The sequence below is a fragment of the Panthera onca genome, chromosome E1, assembly GCF_046562875.1.
Source record: "Panthera onca isolate mPanOnc1 chromosome E1, mPanOnc1 haplotype 2, whole genome shotgun sequence".
In the NCBI taxonomy this organism is placed as follows: Eukaryota; Metazoa; Chordata; class Mammalia; order Carnivora; family Felidae; genus Panthera; species Panthera onca.
In genome coordinates this window covers 56,043,025-56,061,568 of record NC_138352.1, presented here as the reverse complement: position 1 = coordinate 56,061,568, position 18,544 = coordinate 56,043,025, and the positions used below count along the sequence as shown (strand labels likewise).

General features: G+C 58.7%; 1 protein-coding gene across 6 annotated transcripts in view; it reads right to left on the bottom strand.

Moving 5' to 3' along the window:
• RARA (retinoic acid receptor alpha) overlaps positions 1 to 18,544 on the bottom strand; it is a 36,922-nt gene that overhangs the window by 2,712 nt on the left and 15,666 nt on the right. For 4 of the 6 annotated variants that reach the window (XM_060646154.3, XM_060646151.3, XM_060646152.3 and 1 more), the window contains exons 3-7: positions 6,017 to 6,165; positions 4,617 to 4,758; positions 2,435 to 2,595; positions 2,014 to 2,190; positions 447 to 651 (exon numbers count right to left, since the gene is read on the bottom strand). In XM_060646154.3, the coding sequence (XP_060502137.1) occupies positions 447 to 651; positions 2,014 to 2,190; positions 2,435 to 2,595; positions 4,617 to 4,758; positions 6,017 to 6,165 (834 nt within the window). Of the gene's footprint in view, positions 1 to 446; positions 652 to 2,013; positions 2,191 to 2,434; positions 2,596 to 4,616; positions 4,759 to 6,016; positions 6,166 to 7,459; positions 7,818 to 11,494; positions 12,247 to 18,544 lie in introns of those variants that run through there. The other 2 variants (XM_060646155.3, XM_060646156.3) reach the window with 2 other exon arrangements.

Here is an 18,544-nt window from a genome sequence, read left to right as displayed (position 1 = left end):
AATAACACCAGCAAACATTTACTGGGCCTTACTGTAGTCACACTGTGCCTTATTTATTACTCTCTTAATCCCCCCATCAACTTTATGAGGTGGAGACCATTACTGCCCCATTTTAAAGAAACGGGGGCTCAGTGAAGTTCAGCAACTGCTCAAGGTCACAAGCTGGCCAGGATTTGAACCTGGGTGGTCTCACCTTCAAGCCTTCACTCTTAAGCCCCCTTAGAGTGGGAACCAGAGTTCAGGTCTCCACTGCCACTCCCTTGCTGTGTGACCGCAGACCAAATCCTGCCCCTCTGGGTTCTCAGTCTGCCCCTCTGAGAGGGGCCTGACAGAGGCTAAGGTCCCTTTCTGATCTGACCCTGGGCTTCTCCCTGGGAAGAGACTCCGGGGGCTGCGCCACCACCAACCCTGGGCCTGACCCCCGCAGTCCCAGGCCCCCTGCCCACCTCCACAGATAAGACAGATGGCACTGAGAAGACCAGTCTCAGCATCATCCATCTCCAGGGGCAGCAGCTGGTTGGCAAATGCGAAGACCAGATCCGTGAGGGGGCCGAAGCCGGCATTGTGCATCTGGGTCCGGTTCAGGGTCAGCCCATCTGAGAAGGTCATTGTGTCCTGCTCGGGCGTGTACCGCGTGCAGATCCGCAGGATCTGGGTACAGAGGATGCACAGGTTCAGGGACTTGACCCATCCTTCCAGCACTTCCAGTACCAGCATCCCCCACAGGACCACCTGGCAGGTGGCCAACCTGTCTGTCGGACAGAACCTTCTAGAATCTTCTGCAATGATGGAGATGGCCTAGGTCTGCACTGTGCAAGTAGTAGCCACCAGCTACAATGTAGCCATTGGGCACTTGAAATGTGGTTAGTGCCACTGAAGAATTGAACTAAGTTTAATTTTAATTAAATTTAAAGAGCCACACACAGCAAGCAGCTACTGTAACAGACAGTGCAGATCTAGATCAGCTGATCTCCATCCACAAGAGAATTTAGAGGGAAACTAGAATTTTCAGGAGGCAAGGACCGTAGCAGGTTTATGTCTACAGATCCTGGGACTGGGTACACAACAGAATTCCATAAATGTGTATCAGCTCCAACCATTCCAAACCCCGATCCAGATTTGAAACTCTTAAATCTGGGGCACGGGGACAGGAGACTACCCAGAGATGCCATACTCTGTTCCTCCTACCCCACCCCCACCAGGAAGCTGTAAGCCTTGTCACCTCCCAGGTTCCCCTACCCTGGAAGTGGCCAAGAGGGGACAGGTGAGCAGAGCCCATCAGGGATGACAAGGAGGAGAATCCTTTCAGCCTTGGCTTTGACAGTCCCCATCACACACATCCTGCCTCCAGCCTAGTCGCCCTCTGCCCCACCAAATGCCCTGTAGTCTCCTGAACCCAGCTGGTCTCACACCCTCTTGGGCCTTTCAAACCCTGCTCCTAAGTTAGGGCCCTCTCACATGCCCCTTCTACACAACCCCAAGCTGCCCCCTCCTCTGGATGCCTTCCCTGGGGCCCAGCAGCCCTGACTCTCTCTCCCAAAAGGGAAGGGACAGCCCTCCCCCATCTCCAGCCAGCACTCAGCACAGTTTTATAACCTCTGTTTACATATCTGCTGCCTCCACCCACAGAAGGTTCTCAAGAGAGGGGCTGGTGTTGTGTTCACCTCTGTTCCTGAAACCCAGCTCAAGGCCTGGCCACACAGGGTCCTACGTGAAACTTTATTAGACTGAAGACATGGGCAGATGGGTGGTGGGGTGAAAGGTTCAGTGGAAAGATCAGGTGGGCGTGGATGGATGCGTGTCTAGGTGAATCGGTGAAGCATGGCACATTCAGATGCTGAGTGGCTAAGTGGACAGGTGGACACATGGGGGAGAGGAAGGGTGGACACCGGGTGGTGGGCATTTGGATAGATGGATTCCAGATGTGTGTTTGGCAGGGTGGTTATTTGAGTAGCAGGACCTTCTCCAAGGACTCGGGGGCAGTGCCCGGGTGGGCAGGGTGCAGACCCTCACCAGGATGTCCAGGCAGGCAGCCTTGAGGAGGGTGATCTGGTCGGCAATGGTGAGGGTGGTAAAGCCGGGCAGTTGCTTGGCGAACTCCACAGTCTTAATGATGCACTTGGTGGAGAGTTCACTGAACTTGTCCCAGAGGTCAATGTCCAGAGAGACACGTTGCTCTGAGCTGTTGTTCTGGGAGGGACGGGGGACAGTGAGGGCCTTCTCCTCAAGTACCCCTTCTCAGCCTGGCTCCACTGCCCCCACAGGCCTGCCCTCCACCCACTTCACTTCCTGAGAGCCCCGGAATCAGGAGGCAGCAGGAGGAAGGAGAAGAGGGGAAGGGAGGACATGGAGGCCCAGGCAGGGGTGAGGAGGGGCGAGATGGGCCCCATGGCACTGGGTGCACCCCACCCTGCCAGGCCGGGGGAAACCATACCGTAGTGTATTTGCCCAGCTGGCAGAGGGCGGGGAAGGTCTCCTGGTGCGCTTTGCGCACCTTCTCGATGAGCTCCCCAACCTCGGGCGTCAGCGTGTAGCTCTCTGAGCACTCAGGCTTGGGCGCCTCCTTCTTCTTCTTGTTTCTGTCGTTCCTCACAGCTGTGGAGGGCAGAGGCCGGGGTTACAGCAGGTGCGGGTAGTGGCCCATTCCTGCCTGAGCTCCTCCCACCAGACAGAACCACTGGCTGCCAAGGAAGTCACCCGGCCAGGCCCAGCGCAGGCGCACAGGAGCGCACTCACGGGAGTGCACGTGTGAATGCGCACATACAAGTGTGCACAGGCAGGTAAGGTGTCAGCACACGGCCCACCCCTCCACACCCACCTGACCCACACGCCAAGTCCTGCCCCAGCACGTGACCACAGCGCACACACCCCTTGGCCAGCCTGTGTCCCCTGTACTCCTACACAGCCACACCAGCCCACACTCCAAGTGTGCAGGTGTCCAGGGCTGAAAGCAAGTGTGCAGAGGGTCCCAGCTCCGTGCTCTGCCTCCCCCGCCCCCTACTCCCTCTGCTTCCAGGAAGGACTGGTTCCTGCCTCCACGGGCCCCCAGCCCCCCTGCCAGCAGTCTCCCTGGGGGTCCCAGGGACTGGCTCCGAGCAGCTCCCCAGCCTGAAAGTGGGGGCCCGGCGGGAGAATCTCTCGGCCCATTAGCCGGGGGAGCTGACAAATCACCAGGGGCGCTGAGCCGCACACACCACTCGGCTTTAAAGAAGCGATGGGGTCGTTACCAGCCGATTATCCCAGACACACAATCACTCACAGGGCCAGTGGTGGCGCGGCTGCTGACGCTGGAGGAAGAGAGGGGGGTGGGGGTTGGGGGCCCAGGGAGGGGGCAGCGGGTGGGGGTGGGGGGAGCTGGCATAATTTGGAGATCACTCATGTCGATTCTGCAAATTCAATAAAGTGCAAGGGAGAGGAGGGAAGAGGGAGAGGGAGAGTGGGGGGGGATAATTTGGGAAGAGAAAATTGCAGCTGTGACAAGACGTTTATCATTCGGAAGCTTTAATTCTATTGAAATGGCAGCTGCTCAGCTCCGGGGCACAGAGCAGCCGGAGAGGAGAAGGAGGGAGGGAAAGGGGGAGTTGGTGATGGGAGGGAGAGGGGGTCCCCACCCTGGTCCTTCTGCGCTGAAAAGCTCTGGGAGTGGAAGGCAGCAGAAGCAGTGGGAGGTGGCGGCGCTGGGCCCTGAAGGGAAGGGTCCCGGGCTGTCACCCACTCTACAGTGTAAAGCCACCGCTTCCTGGGTGCCAGACCACGCGTCCCTTGCCTCCCAAGGCAGGAGGTGGCAGGCTGCTGCAGGGCCCCTCTGCTCCTCTCTGGGGTTCCTTGTGTCCCCCCCCCACATCCCCTCCCCACTTCCCTCTTCCACTGCCCTCCCCACAAAGGGCTAGGGGGTCCCGCAGCCCCCCTCCCCCACCCCATCCCCCAAGGCTCTGGCTCCATGGCAACGGCCACGCAGACAAGGAGGCGTCTGTCAGCGTCATTTATCTCTGACATCATCAATCACCGGTCACCACGGCAACACCCATGATTCAACACAAGAGGGTCTCCCTGTCCAGCCCTCCCTCCTTCCCTCCCTCCATCAGGCCTCAGCTGAGCCCAAACTGGAAACCCCCATTCCTCTGGGACCTGAGAAGTCCCAGTTCTCTCTTCCAACTCTAGGTCCCAGGCTTCACCAGACAATGGCTTTTAAATCCCTGTGCCAGCCACACACCCCCCCAACAACACACAAATACCAGCCAGCACCCCTCTGTGCAAGCCCTCCCCTAAGGTGCACAATCCAGAGGGCCTCAGGTGTGCCTGAGCCCCGCCCCAAAGCGCAGCGGGGCCTGGAAGCAGACACACATGCACGCGTGTGCGAGCACACACAGCCAATTGCATGCAAACGGAATGGCTGCCCACACACAGACACACAGCGGGCTAGAGGTGCAGACAGACGCACACGTCCTTGCAGCTGTACACAAACCGTCCTCAACCATGAGCCCGCACACTGCACCACGGGCACACGCGCTCTGGTCCACACACACATTATCCACCCGCCCCGACTCCCATGGCCTTTTAGGAGCACGTCGGGCCCTGCCTAATGCAGAGCCGGCTCCTGGCACCGTGGCACTCACACTCCTTGGACATGCCCACTTCAAAGCACTTCTGCAGCCGGCAGTACTGGCAGCGGTTCCGGGTCACCTTGTTGATGATGCAGTTCTTGTCCCGGTGACACGTGTACACCATGTTCTTCTGGATGCTGCGTCGGAAGAAGCCCTGGGTATGGAGGAAAAGGAGTCAGGTCAGCCGCACCCACGGTGGGAGCGTGGCGGGCCTGCAGCCTCGGCCTGGAGGGTGGAGAGCCACGCCGCTGCTGTCCTAAGCCCGACGAGGTGAAGAAAACAGTCTCACAAAGACACCCCCAGAAGAATCCCAGTGCCCGCCTTAACACTGCAGGTGGGCAGCGGTCTTCCCACAACCCATACCCACATGCCTGGCTTTCTCCCTCCCAGGGAGAAGGATCTCAGGGCTGCTAGTGAGTCAAGAAAAGGGGCAGAGGGGACTAGATGGGAGAGAAGCAGAGCTCTGGAATCCACAGCCCCAGGCTCAGAGCACAGGAGAAAGAGGCCATAGAGGGACATACGCAGGCTAGCCAGAGAGGTGGAGATGCACACGTGATCGGGAGTAAGGCAGCGAGACACATGGTCACCGACCAGGCAGATGTCCATGGTCACAGGCAGACCTGGGCTGGTCAGAGGCTGCACACACAGGCTGACCAGAGACAAGCACCCAGGGACAAACTAGGAACAACCAGACAGGACAGGCGGACACACACATCCGAAGCTTGTGCTTTGCCCTTGTCTTCGCCCCGCCCCTGGGGATAGCCACTCCACGCCGAGGGGCAGCCTCAAGCCATGCAGCTTCTGAGCCCCAATCTCTGGGGAAGGAACCAATACAGAGGCTCAGGCACAAGGGAGAGGGGAAGAAGCCACACCCACAGCTGCTGGGAAGGTGGCAGCCTCATCTGCACTCTTGAGCCTATTGTGGGCACGGGGAAATCCAGTCAGACCCCGGGGAGCCCACAGCCTGGGCACCCGAAGGAGGCCAAAGCAGGGCGCCTGCTCCTACCTGCCTCCCGCCAGGCTGCCATGGTGAGGTTCAGGCAGGGCCACTGGGGGCAGGCCTCCTGGGTTTCCAGCCAAGACCCAGTTGGCAGCCAGCTCACTATGGCAACCTGGGTGGCAGCAAGGGGAGTGCACACCCTGGCAGCTAGAGGATGGAGACAAGGAGAGGGGCTCAGGCAGAGGGGGGACCTCCGGTTTGGGGGTTCCTGATCATCTACAGGAAGGTTCTAATGCAGTGTCCCTCTCCTCCAAGGATCTGCCACCTTCTGCACAGAAGGAAGCAAGGGCAGCAGTTTCAGAGACATCCCCCATCCCCAGCCCCCCACCCCCAGCATACTCCAGGACGAGGCAGTGGGGACATCCCATTTATCTAATCAGGACTGTCCTTCCCAGTGACCCCCTCAACTCACCTTGCAGCCCTCACAGGCGCTGACCCCATAGTGGTAGCCTGAGGATTTGTCTTGACAGACAAAGCAAGGCTTGTAGATGCGGGGGAGGGGGGGTGGCGAGGGAGGACTGGGCACTATCTCTTCGGAACTGCTGCTCTGGGTCTCAATGGCTAGAGAGAGAAGAGGGGAGGAGCAGTTAGAGACCCAGGTCACCATCCCTAATACCGTACCCACCCTGCCTCTCCCAGCCCTCACCACTGCTCCCTGGGCTCTCCCTCTAAGGCAGGGACAGTCTCAGGAAAGCTGGGACTTCACAGCCAGACGTGGAGAACGAGGCTGCCAATGAAGCTTCCAGCACCCCATCACTCCTGCCTACTCCCCCAGCACCCCGCCTTTCAAAACCAGAAAGATCAGAGGATAAACCATCAGATTTGTATGTAGACATAGCCACACTTGGGGGTTGGGGACAGGAGTCAGCCTGGCTCTCAAGCCCTGGCCCCATCTCCCCCAAGTTAGGAAGGAGTTAAGGCCTGATGAGGAGGGAAGGAAGAGGACACAAGCTGGGGGCAGAGGAAACTGGGGTCAACAGGATATTCAAAGCGGCCACTCCCCCACCCCCTCTGCTTCCGTTCCCCCCCTCCACCCCTCAGCCAGCAGCCACAGCCCCTCCTCCACCTAAACAATCCCCTGGCCAGGGACCCAAGGCAGGGTGTGGAAAGAAGATTTGCCAATGTTGGAGCAGAGCAGGTGGGGATTCCCCTGAGATAAGCAGGGGGACCCCCGGAGGCAGGGAGAAGACTCCCTCTGGACCCCGGAAGCCCACTGCTCTAGATGCCCCCTATCTAGGGGGGAAGCAGCATGACAAAAGGGGATCTGTTCTTATCAATGCTCTGTCTGTCTGCCCTCAAAGTATGTCCGGGTTACTACCCTCCTCCTCTCTGGTTATTCAGCCCCAAGAGGGCAGCGGGAAGGGGGGGGGGGGGGGAGTGACCCAGCCAACAGGGGCAGCCCCCACTAGCCAAATCCTCCCCAGTGCCTGGCCCCCTGCCCATCACCCCAGGCAGAACAGAGCTGGGTTAGGTGGGGGCTGTCTGTGCCCAAAGCCTGGGCAGCTGGGGGTGTATCATGCTGGATGAGAACTGTGACCCGAGGCAATCCCAGATTCCCAAGGTGCCACCCGGCATCCCCCAGAGGCCTTTGCCACATCTACTTGTCCGGGGCCAAGGAGGGGCAAGGATGCCTCCCTGAGCAGGTAGATCCCGGCCTCCTCCCACACCCCAGAATCCTACCTAGTCTCCTCCCAAACTCCAGCATGCAAGGTTCTGGAATTCAAAGGAGCTCAGGGCAGCTCCTGACCCAAGCACCTTATGGCCATGAATCACATGACCCCAAAGTCCAGACACAGAGAAAAGCAGTAGCCGGACACTGGGGGCTGGCTGCGTACGACCACCGCCCCCACCTTACCTGCAGACACACCAGGGACTGCCAGGCGGCTGATGACAGGGAACCAGGCCAACAACCTTGGCAGGGTTTTCCTGGCTCTTTGCAGGACCTGGGCACCACTTCCCTGGTCAGCCTGGTTGACCACCACTGCCATGGTCCCGTGCCCCGTCCCTGCCCAGAGACCAGCCTGCAGCAAAGGAATAGTGGATGCCCATACCCCCACCAGTCCACAGCCTGTTCACTGACCTCCCCTGGCTCTCTGCTTCTCACCCCAACACTGAGCTGCCCTGGCCTGGTTTTCCCCCCACCTCACCCTCTCAGAGGCCAGACAAGCAAATCAGACAGGCGAGAGGCCTGAGAACAGCTGCTGGGGGGGGTGGGGTTGGGGGGCCTGGGTGAGGCCAGGAGGCAGAGGGGTGAGTGACAAAGAAGCTCTTTGTTGTGCTAACTTTTTCCAAGACGTAAAAGGAGTAACAATAGACAATCCAGACTGGTTGTGGGGGGGGGGGGTGTCAAGGACAAGGGGGTGTGTGGGGGGGACCATGGCCTAGAATCCCAGCTTGCTTTCCAATAAGCAGAGGATGAAGGCAGCAACCTCCCCTCCCCTCCGCATCCACCCTTTGCCCTGGCCCACCTCCCCAAAGCCCCACCTCTAAAATGGGCCAGACAGGAGGAGAAGAAAGGACAGATGGAGCTTTGGGGTACAGAGTGGGGCAGAGAGAAGGGAGGGCATAGGGAGACACACAGGATACCGTGATGAGGGACAGACAGCTCTAAGGCCAGGGACTGACTAAAGGGGCAAAGGCCCATAGAAATTTGGAGCTAAGGCAAAGTCCAGAAAATGTTTACAGAACTTAAAAGCATGTGCTTTTTAAAATCGTTTTTTGGCAGGATGGGAGAGGTGAGCCTTGGTGGGAGCTACAGTCTGGGCTGGGTGAGGCCTCCCTGCAGCCCACCCCACTGTGGCTGGCTGCCTCTGAGGCTCTAGCATGCTCTGCACCCCCACCCCCTGCACATCCCCACCTGTCACCCAGGTAACACTTCGGAGGTTTTGCACCATGCCCTTTGAACCCAGAGCCCTGGCCCAGTCTCCACCTCCCAGCCTCTGGCCAACAGCCTAGTGAAGCTGGGCCTGGCGGGTGGGGGTCGGGAGGGGGGGAGGGACGGCACTCTGGGACCCTCCCGGCGTCTGCAAGAGTTAGGAGTCGGCCTTACGTCTGCACACTGGACCTTTGGGGGAAGGACTGCCAGGGCCTGGCCCCTCCCTGCTCACCTCCCTCCCAAGAGGCCCCAGCCCACAAATCTCTCCTCTTCCTGAAGGAGAAGGCTGCAGGAGCACCACACCTTCTCGGCTCCAAGTGCCCGAGGGGGAGCGCCCCCTCGGAGGGCTGGAGCCGGCCCAGGAAGACAGGCGTCCCCTCCCGCCAGAACTGCCAGGTGCCCCTCCCCCACCATTGGCGGGCAGGGGCCAGGAGGCAGAGGCACAGCGCTCCGGATTCCCCACGCCCCACAGCCGTTCGCAGGCTCGCACAAGGGGCTGGTTTCCTGGAGGAGATCAGCAGGAAATCAGCCGGGCCCCTGGCCAGCGGCTCCCCTCCCAATCCAGCTGGCGCCCGCTCCTCCGCAGCTCCCCTCGCTGCCCCTGGGGAGGGCTGGGGAGGGGGCACAGGGCCCCCCTGTACTGCCCCCTCCTCCCTCCCCGCGGGGGAGGGTGGGGTGGCTCTGGGCGTAGGGCGGAAGGAGGCCCCTAGCCCAGCGCCCCGATAAGCATCTCTCCCCCTCCCCCCACCACGGGCATCCACGTGCTTCACATTCTTGGACGTCTGGGAGCGGGCGGAGGCGTGAGCGGTGAGATTGGTGGGGGACAGATGGGGAGCCGCATCCCGTGTACCCCTTGTCCTCCAGTGCCCCTCCCCCCAGTAGGGTCTCTGGGGATGGAGGCGAGGTCCCCACAGGGCCCTGCGGGATTGAAAGATCTCCTTCCACAGCCAGGCTGCCCTCTTCCCACCTTGCATGCAGGTAGCAGGAGGCAGTGAGCAGGCTGGAGGGCTCCTGTCACCATAGGACCTCCACACACACCAAGGGATTCCTCCCAAGACAGTGGTGTGACCCCATGTACGGCAGGGTCAAGTCACCACCGGAAGCCTTCAGGTCTTTCCTGCGCCTCAGAACAACTCCCAGCCCACAGCTTTGGGGCTGAGCCCACTGGTACCCCCACTGAGGACGCATACACACGCCTACAAAGGGACCTTGGGAACAGGGAAACCCATATCTCTAGCTCTACCTAACCTGACAGGGTGTGGGAAACAGCCCTCCACTTCCCTATCCCGAGCCTCACCAAACTCAAGGCCTGTTGGGACCCCATGCTCCTCCTCCCCAACCAGTTTGGGGCCAGGGAGAGCTGAGCTGCTCCCGTGGGGTAAAGGAAGAGATGGGGTTGGAGCCCAAGGTCTCTGATCCCAGCTTCCCCCTAGTCTTCTGGCACAGGTGGCCAAGGTGGTGGAGGGGGTGACCACAGCAGCCGTGCCCCAATTATCCCATTGCGGAGGAACACCTTCCTCCAGCTGTGAAAAGTGGGGAAAAGGGTCTTAGTGTGGCACTTCTTACCAATCCCCTTTGGCCAAAGTCGGCCCACTCACACACCCCCTCCCTCCCATGGTAGGCAGCCTGCAGCCTCCCAGCCACTCAGCCCCAGAGGCAAAGGTCAAGGGGCAGGACAATAGGAAAAGCTGCAGATGAGGTGGCTCTGGGAGGGGTACAGGTGGGGTGTCTCTTCACTTCAGGTCTCTCTTCCTAGAGCAAAGGGGCTGGGGGCTGCCCTTCAACCTTCTCCAATCTGCTGGGCCCCTAGAGACCCACTCCACCCCTCCTCCCAGGCAGGCAGCAGGGAGGCAGCCAGTCGGGAGGGTGGGAGAAGCTCCGGGGAAGAGTTGAGCCCCGAGCTGGGAAAAGGAAGAAACCCGAGCCAGGTAACAATAGCCCTCTAGCGCCGGCTCCCTCCCGCCCAGGTACACTACCTCACAGCTGGGTAGGAACACGCCCAGGTGTGCACCCCAGGCGCTAGCTCTCGAGGGTGCACAGAGCCCCTCCCTTCCAGAAGAGCCCGAACCCAGACGGAGGACAGCGGGAAGGTGAGCTGGCTGCAGGGCTCCAGGGTTCAGCATCCCTCTTAGGGTCAGCCCAGTTCCCTGCTCCTATCCCTAAGCGAAAACAGGGTAACAAAAGGACACAGCTGGGTTGGCAGGGAATGCATCCCTCATTTCCAGAGCAGCCCCAGACCCACAAAAAACAAACTCATTCCCAGAAAACAAACCAGCTTAGGATTACTAGGGAGGGATTCTTTCCACCAGAGCAGCCTCTCCCTGCCATTCCTGAGACAGAAACCTCAAAGATGCCAGCCAAGTGTCCAGGGACAGGACAACCCTCATATGGACAGGTGCCCTCCCCAATGTAAAGAGTTGGTTAGGATGGCAGACGGGTGTCAGTGAAGTTGCCCCTTCCTGCCACACCCCACTGCCAACACCAAAGACACTAAGCGCTCCCCGGACAGGGACTCTAATGACACAAGGGCAAGGGCTGGGGGCAGCAACTGTTGCACAGGAGGGGGCTCTCCCCCAGGCTTTGACGGGTGGGACCTGGGAAGGAGGCCCCTCCTCCTGGAGCAGATAAGCCCAGATAGGACCTTTACCCCACCCTCCAGGGTGGGAGAAAGGACCACTCTGCCGTGAAGCTACTGGATTCCTAGCAAGAAGATACAAAGTGGAGGCAAAGGGCTCCACTTCCCCTGCAAGAAGTAGCAGAACAGATGAACGAATGCTTCCCGAAGGGAGGAACCTCTAAAGTTCCTCAGCCCTAATGTAACAGAAAGAGCACCCAGGGGTTACTTGGAAGGGTCCAATTGTCCAGCAAGGGCACCCGAGTTTCAGCAATAGAGACGGGAAAGTAGAGACAAGACCCCCACCGCGCCCCAGGCCCGCATCCCCAGTGGGAGTGGAAGCTCCACCACCCACCCCCAGCCCCAGCTCCTACAATAGGAGAGGGGAGGCCGGTACCTACAGTGGTTTGAGCCATTCCAAAGCGGAGTCCGGAGCGGGGTGGAGTAGGGACCAGGGGCGGGGAGCCCTTTCTCCGGGAGCAAACAGGCCCGGTTCTGGTTATAAAAATCCACCACCAGGAAGGGATTGGGGGTGGGGGTGAGCCCCCCCACTTCCACACTCTCGTACATCTTCCCCGCGAAGACAAGAGGTCCGGGCGGGGAAGTCCTGCGCGCCGCCTCTCTCACTCAGCCGGCGGCGCCATCCTCGGAGAGCAGCTGGGGGCGAGGGGCACGTCCCCCTCGCCCCGACTGGCGACCCGGGCCGGGGGCCGCCCGTCGCCCGAAGTCCTGCGTCTAAGTCGGCTGGCCGCTCCGCCAGTCCCAGGTGAACAGCGGGGAAGTTGTGTGCGGGGGCCGAGGGGGGGTGTCCCTCGGCTCCCCCCGGGAACGCCCGGCGGAGGCCCGGGAACTCAGCGGCTCCACCTCGAGGGGGCTCCCGTCTCGAGTCGCATGCTGTCCTAGGCAGAGTCCCGCGGCTCCCCAAGTGCGCCGGTCGGGGGCGGGATCGGCGCGGGGCACGGGGGGTGGGGGGTGGGGGGGGACGCCGGGCACTTCCTCCTCCCCGGGGCTCCCGGGGCTTCTCCGGGACGAGGATTCCGGGTGGGGGTGGGGACCCCGCGCGGCTCCGCCTCCGCCAGGCCCGGGGCCGCCGGCCGACGCTCGGTCTCGGAGGTGCGCGCCGCTGCCCCCTGCCCGGAGCCTGCGCGCCCCCTCCCCGGCGGTCCCACCCCCTTTCCTCCGCCCCGTCCCGTCCAGGCACCGCCCCTGACTTAACCCTTGCCCGGCGGGTCCGGCGGGCGAAGCTCAGGGAATTGACAGGGAGAGGCGGGCTGTGGCGTGCGAGTGGGGGGAGCCTGGGAAGGGGGAGGAGAGAAGCGGGGACGGAATGGGGAAAGGCTACAGAGGAGTACGCGGAGGACGGACGGAGGCAGGGTACGCGGAGAGGTGGGGGCTGGCGCTGAGGCAGGAACGGAAGAGGGGCGGGAGTCTACCCCATCCCAGTTCCGGCTCCCGGCCTCCCAGTGATTCGGTCACAGTCCCCGGCCCGGCGCTGGAAGGGGAGAGGTGACGGGGCGGGGAGGAGGGGGTGGTCCCGGTGTCCTCCCCCTAACACACCCCCCACCCAGCCCGGGCCTCATTTGCCTAATGTAATGCGGCTGAACTCTCGCTGAACTCGCCTGGCGGCGCCTCACCTCCGGGTGACCCACCCACCGCTGCCCGTGACATCACCCGCTTGCCAGCCCGCTCGCGGGGCTCGCCCACCGGCCCCCGGCCCCCTCAGGCCAGGCCAGCGTCCCTGGAGCCGCGGAGAGTGGCCGCAGGAGGCGAGGGACCAGGGCGCGCGTGGCCAAGTGTTAGCGCCACGAATGCAACGTGCAGCGTGTGCCGAGTGTCCCGGGTGTGACATTGTGCAGCTCAGGCGTAGTGTCGGGATGAGACACCCGGCTTGTGTCATTGTCTGTGACATCATGTGTGACTCCGGCCGCCCGCCCGCCGGAACCCGACGCGGCAGCGCGTCTGCTTTGGCATAAACGCTTGCAGAAGGGGCTCTCCTCCCCACGCTCTGCGTGCTTCCGGCGAGCAAAGCCCCGCCCAAGGTGTCTCCCAGCGGCTGAACCAGGATTGGCCCCCCACCGCGCAATTCAGCCCCGGAGAGATAAGAGGAGGGGCTGGTGCCTTCCAGCTGACCACTTCCTCCCGGAAGCCCTAGGGATGCCAGTTTCAGTGGAAGAAAGGTCTAGGTTGGGTAGGTACGTGAAGGAGGGAGATGCCCCTAGAGGAGAGGGTATCCTGTTACTCCCACTAACCCTGCAGCAGAACTCCTCATTCTAAAAAAGGATGGGAACTGACATGCTTCCCAAGGACATTCTTCTAGAAGTCAGGTTCTTAATCTGGTCATTAAATCCTCACAGCAACTCCAAGAGATAAGGGGGCATTATTCCTATTTTACATATAAAGAAACTGAGGTCTCAGCAAGGCTAGGTGGGTTGTCCCAAGTTCACACTGCTAATAAAGCTAGAGTGAGTATTTGAACTTTCTGCTGCCAAAGCCCATATTCCCATCATGCCAGGCTGATTCAAGAAAAGGTATTTTCTGAGCACCTCCTATATAGATACTCTGGTGAGTCTGTTCTAGCAGACCTTAAGGAGCAACAGCCATTAAGCGAATATATATATATATATATATATATATATATATATATATATATATGTAATTGCACACAGATAATTGGTATTTGGAAACAACTATAGTATGCTTTGAAGGAGAATTAATACTGTAGGTACCTAATTTAGGTTGAAGAGTCAGGGAGGACCTCAAGGCAGAGACCTAAAGAAAGTAGAAGTTTGTAAGTTAGTCAGGCAAAGAGTAGGAAGGAATGCGGTCCCAGTAAAGGAAGGAGCCTGTGCAAAGGTCCTGGGGTTAGAGATGTTGGTGAGTTCATTCACGGTACTGACAGAGGACTAGGGTAGAGGCAGCGTAAAATTCAAGAGGAAAACAGACACAAGACCAGGCTGGAGAGGTGGGCAGAGGCCAGACCAGGTGGGCCTGTTGGCTTCAGTATGGCTTTTGGATTTTATCTTAAATGCCAGGAGAAGCCACAGAAAGCTTCCCAAACAGAGGAGAAGCAAGATCTGATTTACAGTGTTGTAAGATCTTTCTAGCAGCTGTGTGAAGAATGGACTGTAGGGGAGCAAGAGAGACCGGTTAGTAGCTGCTACAACAGTCCAGGCAGCATAAAAGGACAGGGGGAGGGTAGCCAAGAGCACTCTGGTGTGTGGCTTTGCAACAGCAAAGTTCCCAAGACTGCGAAGTACAGACATCTACTGGTCTGGCGGACGGGTGGCTGTGGGGCTCCAAAGTGAGGTCCCATAAGTGAAGTCTGGGCTGCAGGTGGAATGCTGGGGTCTGGGGCACATATGCAAGCCTTGGCAGTGGTTGAGTGATGGGGAAGAGGGCAGACTGCTTCCACAGCCTTTGGGATCTTTCCTCCCAAACGAGATAGCTCCTGGGCACCAGTTATGTGCTAGGCTCTGTGTTCACTGCTGCGAGCTACTAAGGGATCTGAGACTGTCTCTGCCATCAAAGACCTGGTAACTGGGAAAAGATCTCCCAAATGATTACAGCTCACGGCAGGAACTAGGCAGGAAGAAGTCACTTCGTGGTAGAAAGATGAGTGTTACAAGAGAAAAAAATGACACACAGGTATTCAAAGGTGGGAGAGTGTAGTGTGGAATGGGAAACATCTGTGAAGGTTTCTAGGAAGAGGATGTGAGGGTTTCTGGATTCAGGATGTTCCTTAAAGGATGGTAGGATTTCTGGAGTTGGAGAAAGGGAAAAGTCCAGGTGAGATACCTGTTCTGGGCAGCAGCAAGGTCATGAGGCATGTCAGAGAAGAACACAGTTTCCTGAGGCACAGGGAGAAGAGGGAAAAAGGAAGGTTCTGGTGGCCAAGGGAGGGCTCCAGCCACAGCTACCTGCAGGCCTGAGGTCCAGGCCTCCTCTGCTGCTTCTCTGTGACATTCCCCACAGCTCCTCCAGGACTGTGTGTTTAGCAGGCCCTCAGCAGGTATGGGCTGAACTGAACTAGCCCCCACTTGTTCCAGGCCCCCTCCTGTCCCCAACCCCATCTGAGGGGATCACAAACAGAAAATCATGAGGCCTGGACCCAGACGTGGGGTCCCAGTATAGGGTGGTCATCCCCCAAGACAAGGGCCCAACTCCACCCACCTCATCATCACTGCCCTTGCAAGATACTTGAAGCTCACCCAGGCTCAACAGTCAGCAGGTCACTGTGGCCTCATAGCAACTCACCCAGCCAGGAACGCATTAAGGGTCTTTCTTTGAAGAGGATACAGACTCAGAGAGAGGATAGGTGACCTGCCCTAGGCTGCACAGGAAGAGCAGTCTTTTTTAAGATTTCTGTCCATGGTGCCTTGGTCTGTGGGCTGGTTGAGGTTCTCAGTAACCCAGAAGTCAAAATGGGGAGGCGAGAGCCTCTATATCTGATCTAGCCAGGGCTGATCTAACCAGTCTACCCTGGGACACCCAGCTCCACTGGCTGTGCCTGACTCCATAGAGGAGGAGGAGGAGGAGGAGGAGGAGGCCACGTGGGCACTGCCCCAAAGTGATCTGGAGAAGGGAAACACTTCCTCTTTCTACAGACGCTACCCCCTAAAGGGTAGTCATAGCCTGCACTGGCACATCCCTGTGGGCACATGGCCCTTGGCATGGGGTGGACCCAATGTCTCAGGTCCTGCCAGCCCAAAAGGAAGACAGGCTTCCTTCCCTGAGTCCTGCCTGAGGGAGCTCATGCATTATCACTGCTACCAGATAAAAGGTGAGGGGCCCCATTTTCACTCAAAATCCCATCCAACAATCTTTGGCTGACTCTGCATTTTGGACCTCTGGAAAGGCACTGCTAGCAATACCCTCTCTCCCTGGGCTGTCTCTCTTATTGTCCAGGGAAAGAGTGGACGGAAGGGAGGGTGGGAGGAAGAGACTAAAGGAAGGGAGTGGCAGAAGAAAGGAAGAGGGGCTCACTCCCTCCTTGGTCTCCCCAGTCTCCAGGCACACACATTATGAATATGTAGACAGAAAGGAAAAGTCTGGAGCCAGTCTTTTGGGGTTCCCATCTCTAGCTCCTCTACTGATTGCTTCCAACTTCCCTGCCCCCACCCCACAAATTGAAACAAAATAAGAATAACAACTGTGGCTTTTACACTCTGTTCCTACAATGTCTGTCTGGAGGGGGACGGGAGGATTGCCTACTGAGCTCTGCAAACTCCCGTGGGCTGCAGCGGGCAGATTAGGGGGTGGGGATGGGTGTGAACAGATTGTATCCACAGTTTCCAGGACAGGATGGAGATCTGGCCCAGGCCTCTTAGGGCTCTTTGCCTCCAGGCTTCAGGATCCAAAACACAGAAGAGGGGGTGTGGCTTGGCTGCCTTCCCTGACGCCCCCTACTGGGGGAAAGCAGGAGGTTCCTGGGCAGAAGTGGGACTCAGCCATAGGAGAGGAGGTTTCATCATTGGCCCTGACAGACCCCTCCCCCCCAAAGGCTCCCCCAACCCAGGAGTGCCCACCACCATACCCTCCTGCAGCTGCCTATCTGGATGGTGGAAAATAGGTCAGCTTTACCGCTCACTTAACCCAATCCCTTAACCTCCACCCACACCAGTTCCTCAAATACAAATGGGGATAATAACCCTCTCCCAGCACCATAGAGATAATCTGGGGCACATAGTACGTGCTCCACACATGTCAGCATCCAGTTCTCTCCAACTCCTCCACCTAGAAGGGACCTGGGTCCCCTTTTCACCGTGGTAATGGTACCACGCAGGAGACAGCAAGGATGCAGACGACAGGATGCCACAAGCAGACGCAGAGCTGAGAACATTACGTCGGTGATCTTGCCTAATCTCAGCCTTTGAGGGAGGTTCTGGTAATATCCCTGTTTTACAGACCAGGAAACGTGCTCAGAGAGGTTATCACATGTAGTTAAGTGGCAAAGCCAGAACTCAGGCTCCACTACAGCAGGTAGCCCACACGGATTCCTACAGTGAGCAACAAAACGGGCAGGTTGGTGTTCCCCACTCCCCACACCACCACCCCCAGCCTAAACTGGCGATAAGAAGAGACCCTGACCTCCCGAGACACACAGCACAGTCCGCAGACCTCTCCTTTAAACACTCTATGCCCTAAGTCACCGCCTCCTCCAGCACACATACAGACTGACCGCCCCCCTCCCCAGCTCTGGATTTGATTCTCCCAAGACACGCTCAGCTCTGACCTTCTCACCCCATACACACAAGCCATTAACCCCCTTCCCAACACACACTCAGCCTTGACACCCCCACCCCTAAAACACACACAACCCTGACCCTCCCCACAATGCACACAGAATCTCAACCCTCCATAGTAAATACCAGTCCTCAGAGATCAAGCCCCAGGGGCTCTGGGGAGGGAATCCTGTCCCATCTCTGGGGCCTCTTACTCTGACTCCCTGACCAGAGTAAGAGAAATACCCCTTCCCCAACAGTGACCCAGACCTGTCATTCCACAGGCCACTGGGTCTCTGAAGGATACACCCAAGACACCCAAGGTCCAGCCTCCACATTACATGGGAAGAGGGATGGGAAAGGGAGGGGCACTATGCAAACACCTTTGTTGGTGGGAAATGGGAGTAAAGAGCCTCCCATTTCAGGCTTCCTACAAAAAAAGGTGACCATTGCTCTCTGCAGGAATGGGGGCCACCAATGTCTACCTCTCCTAGGAACTGCCTGACCCCTGGCACCAGCCTCATGGCAGGGAGAGCAGAGAAATGAGGCTGCCTCCATCTCCAACACATATGAATTTTGATCTGTCATGCTTCACTACCCAGGGCTGAGGAGCTTGGGTCACCAGGCCACCCAGCCCTGCACAGAAGGAGGGGAGATGCCTGGCTCCCTGAAGCCCATGGCTACACCCCTGGTCCCAGAGTAGGAGAATGGCAGGGAGCAGCTCAGAAGCTGGGGGTCTAGGTAGGAAGAGAAGTTGTTGTTTACTAGGAAGAGGGGAAGGGTAGGGAAACCCACAGGCTCACAGAGGGAGGGGGCAGGAAAGGAGCATTGCCTAACCTGGGTGGGGAAAGCCAGAGAAGGCTCCACTTGCCCAAAATGTGGGCACCCCGCCCTGGGGGGGGGAGAATGTTACCAGGGTGGGAAGTGGGGGACCCGGAAGCCCTCCCCACCCACCTCTAAGAAAGGGGAAGAAGCTTGCAACATTCAGAGGACATAGCATTTGCTCTTTGCTCGTCTGACACAGGATGGGCAAGAACCCAGTCCACCTCCAACTCTGAGCAGTGTCTGGGGCTTTGTTCCCATCACCTGGGGAAGGACAAGTTATCCACAGGTACCAGGTTGCAAGCCCCCCACGTCTCCCTCCCTAAAAATCCCACCCTGGCAGGAAGGAGACACTCCAGTTACTCCAGCCAAGAATACGAATTCCAGTGTCTGTAGACAAAAGGAACC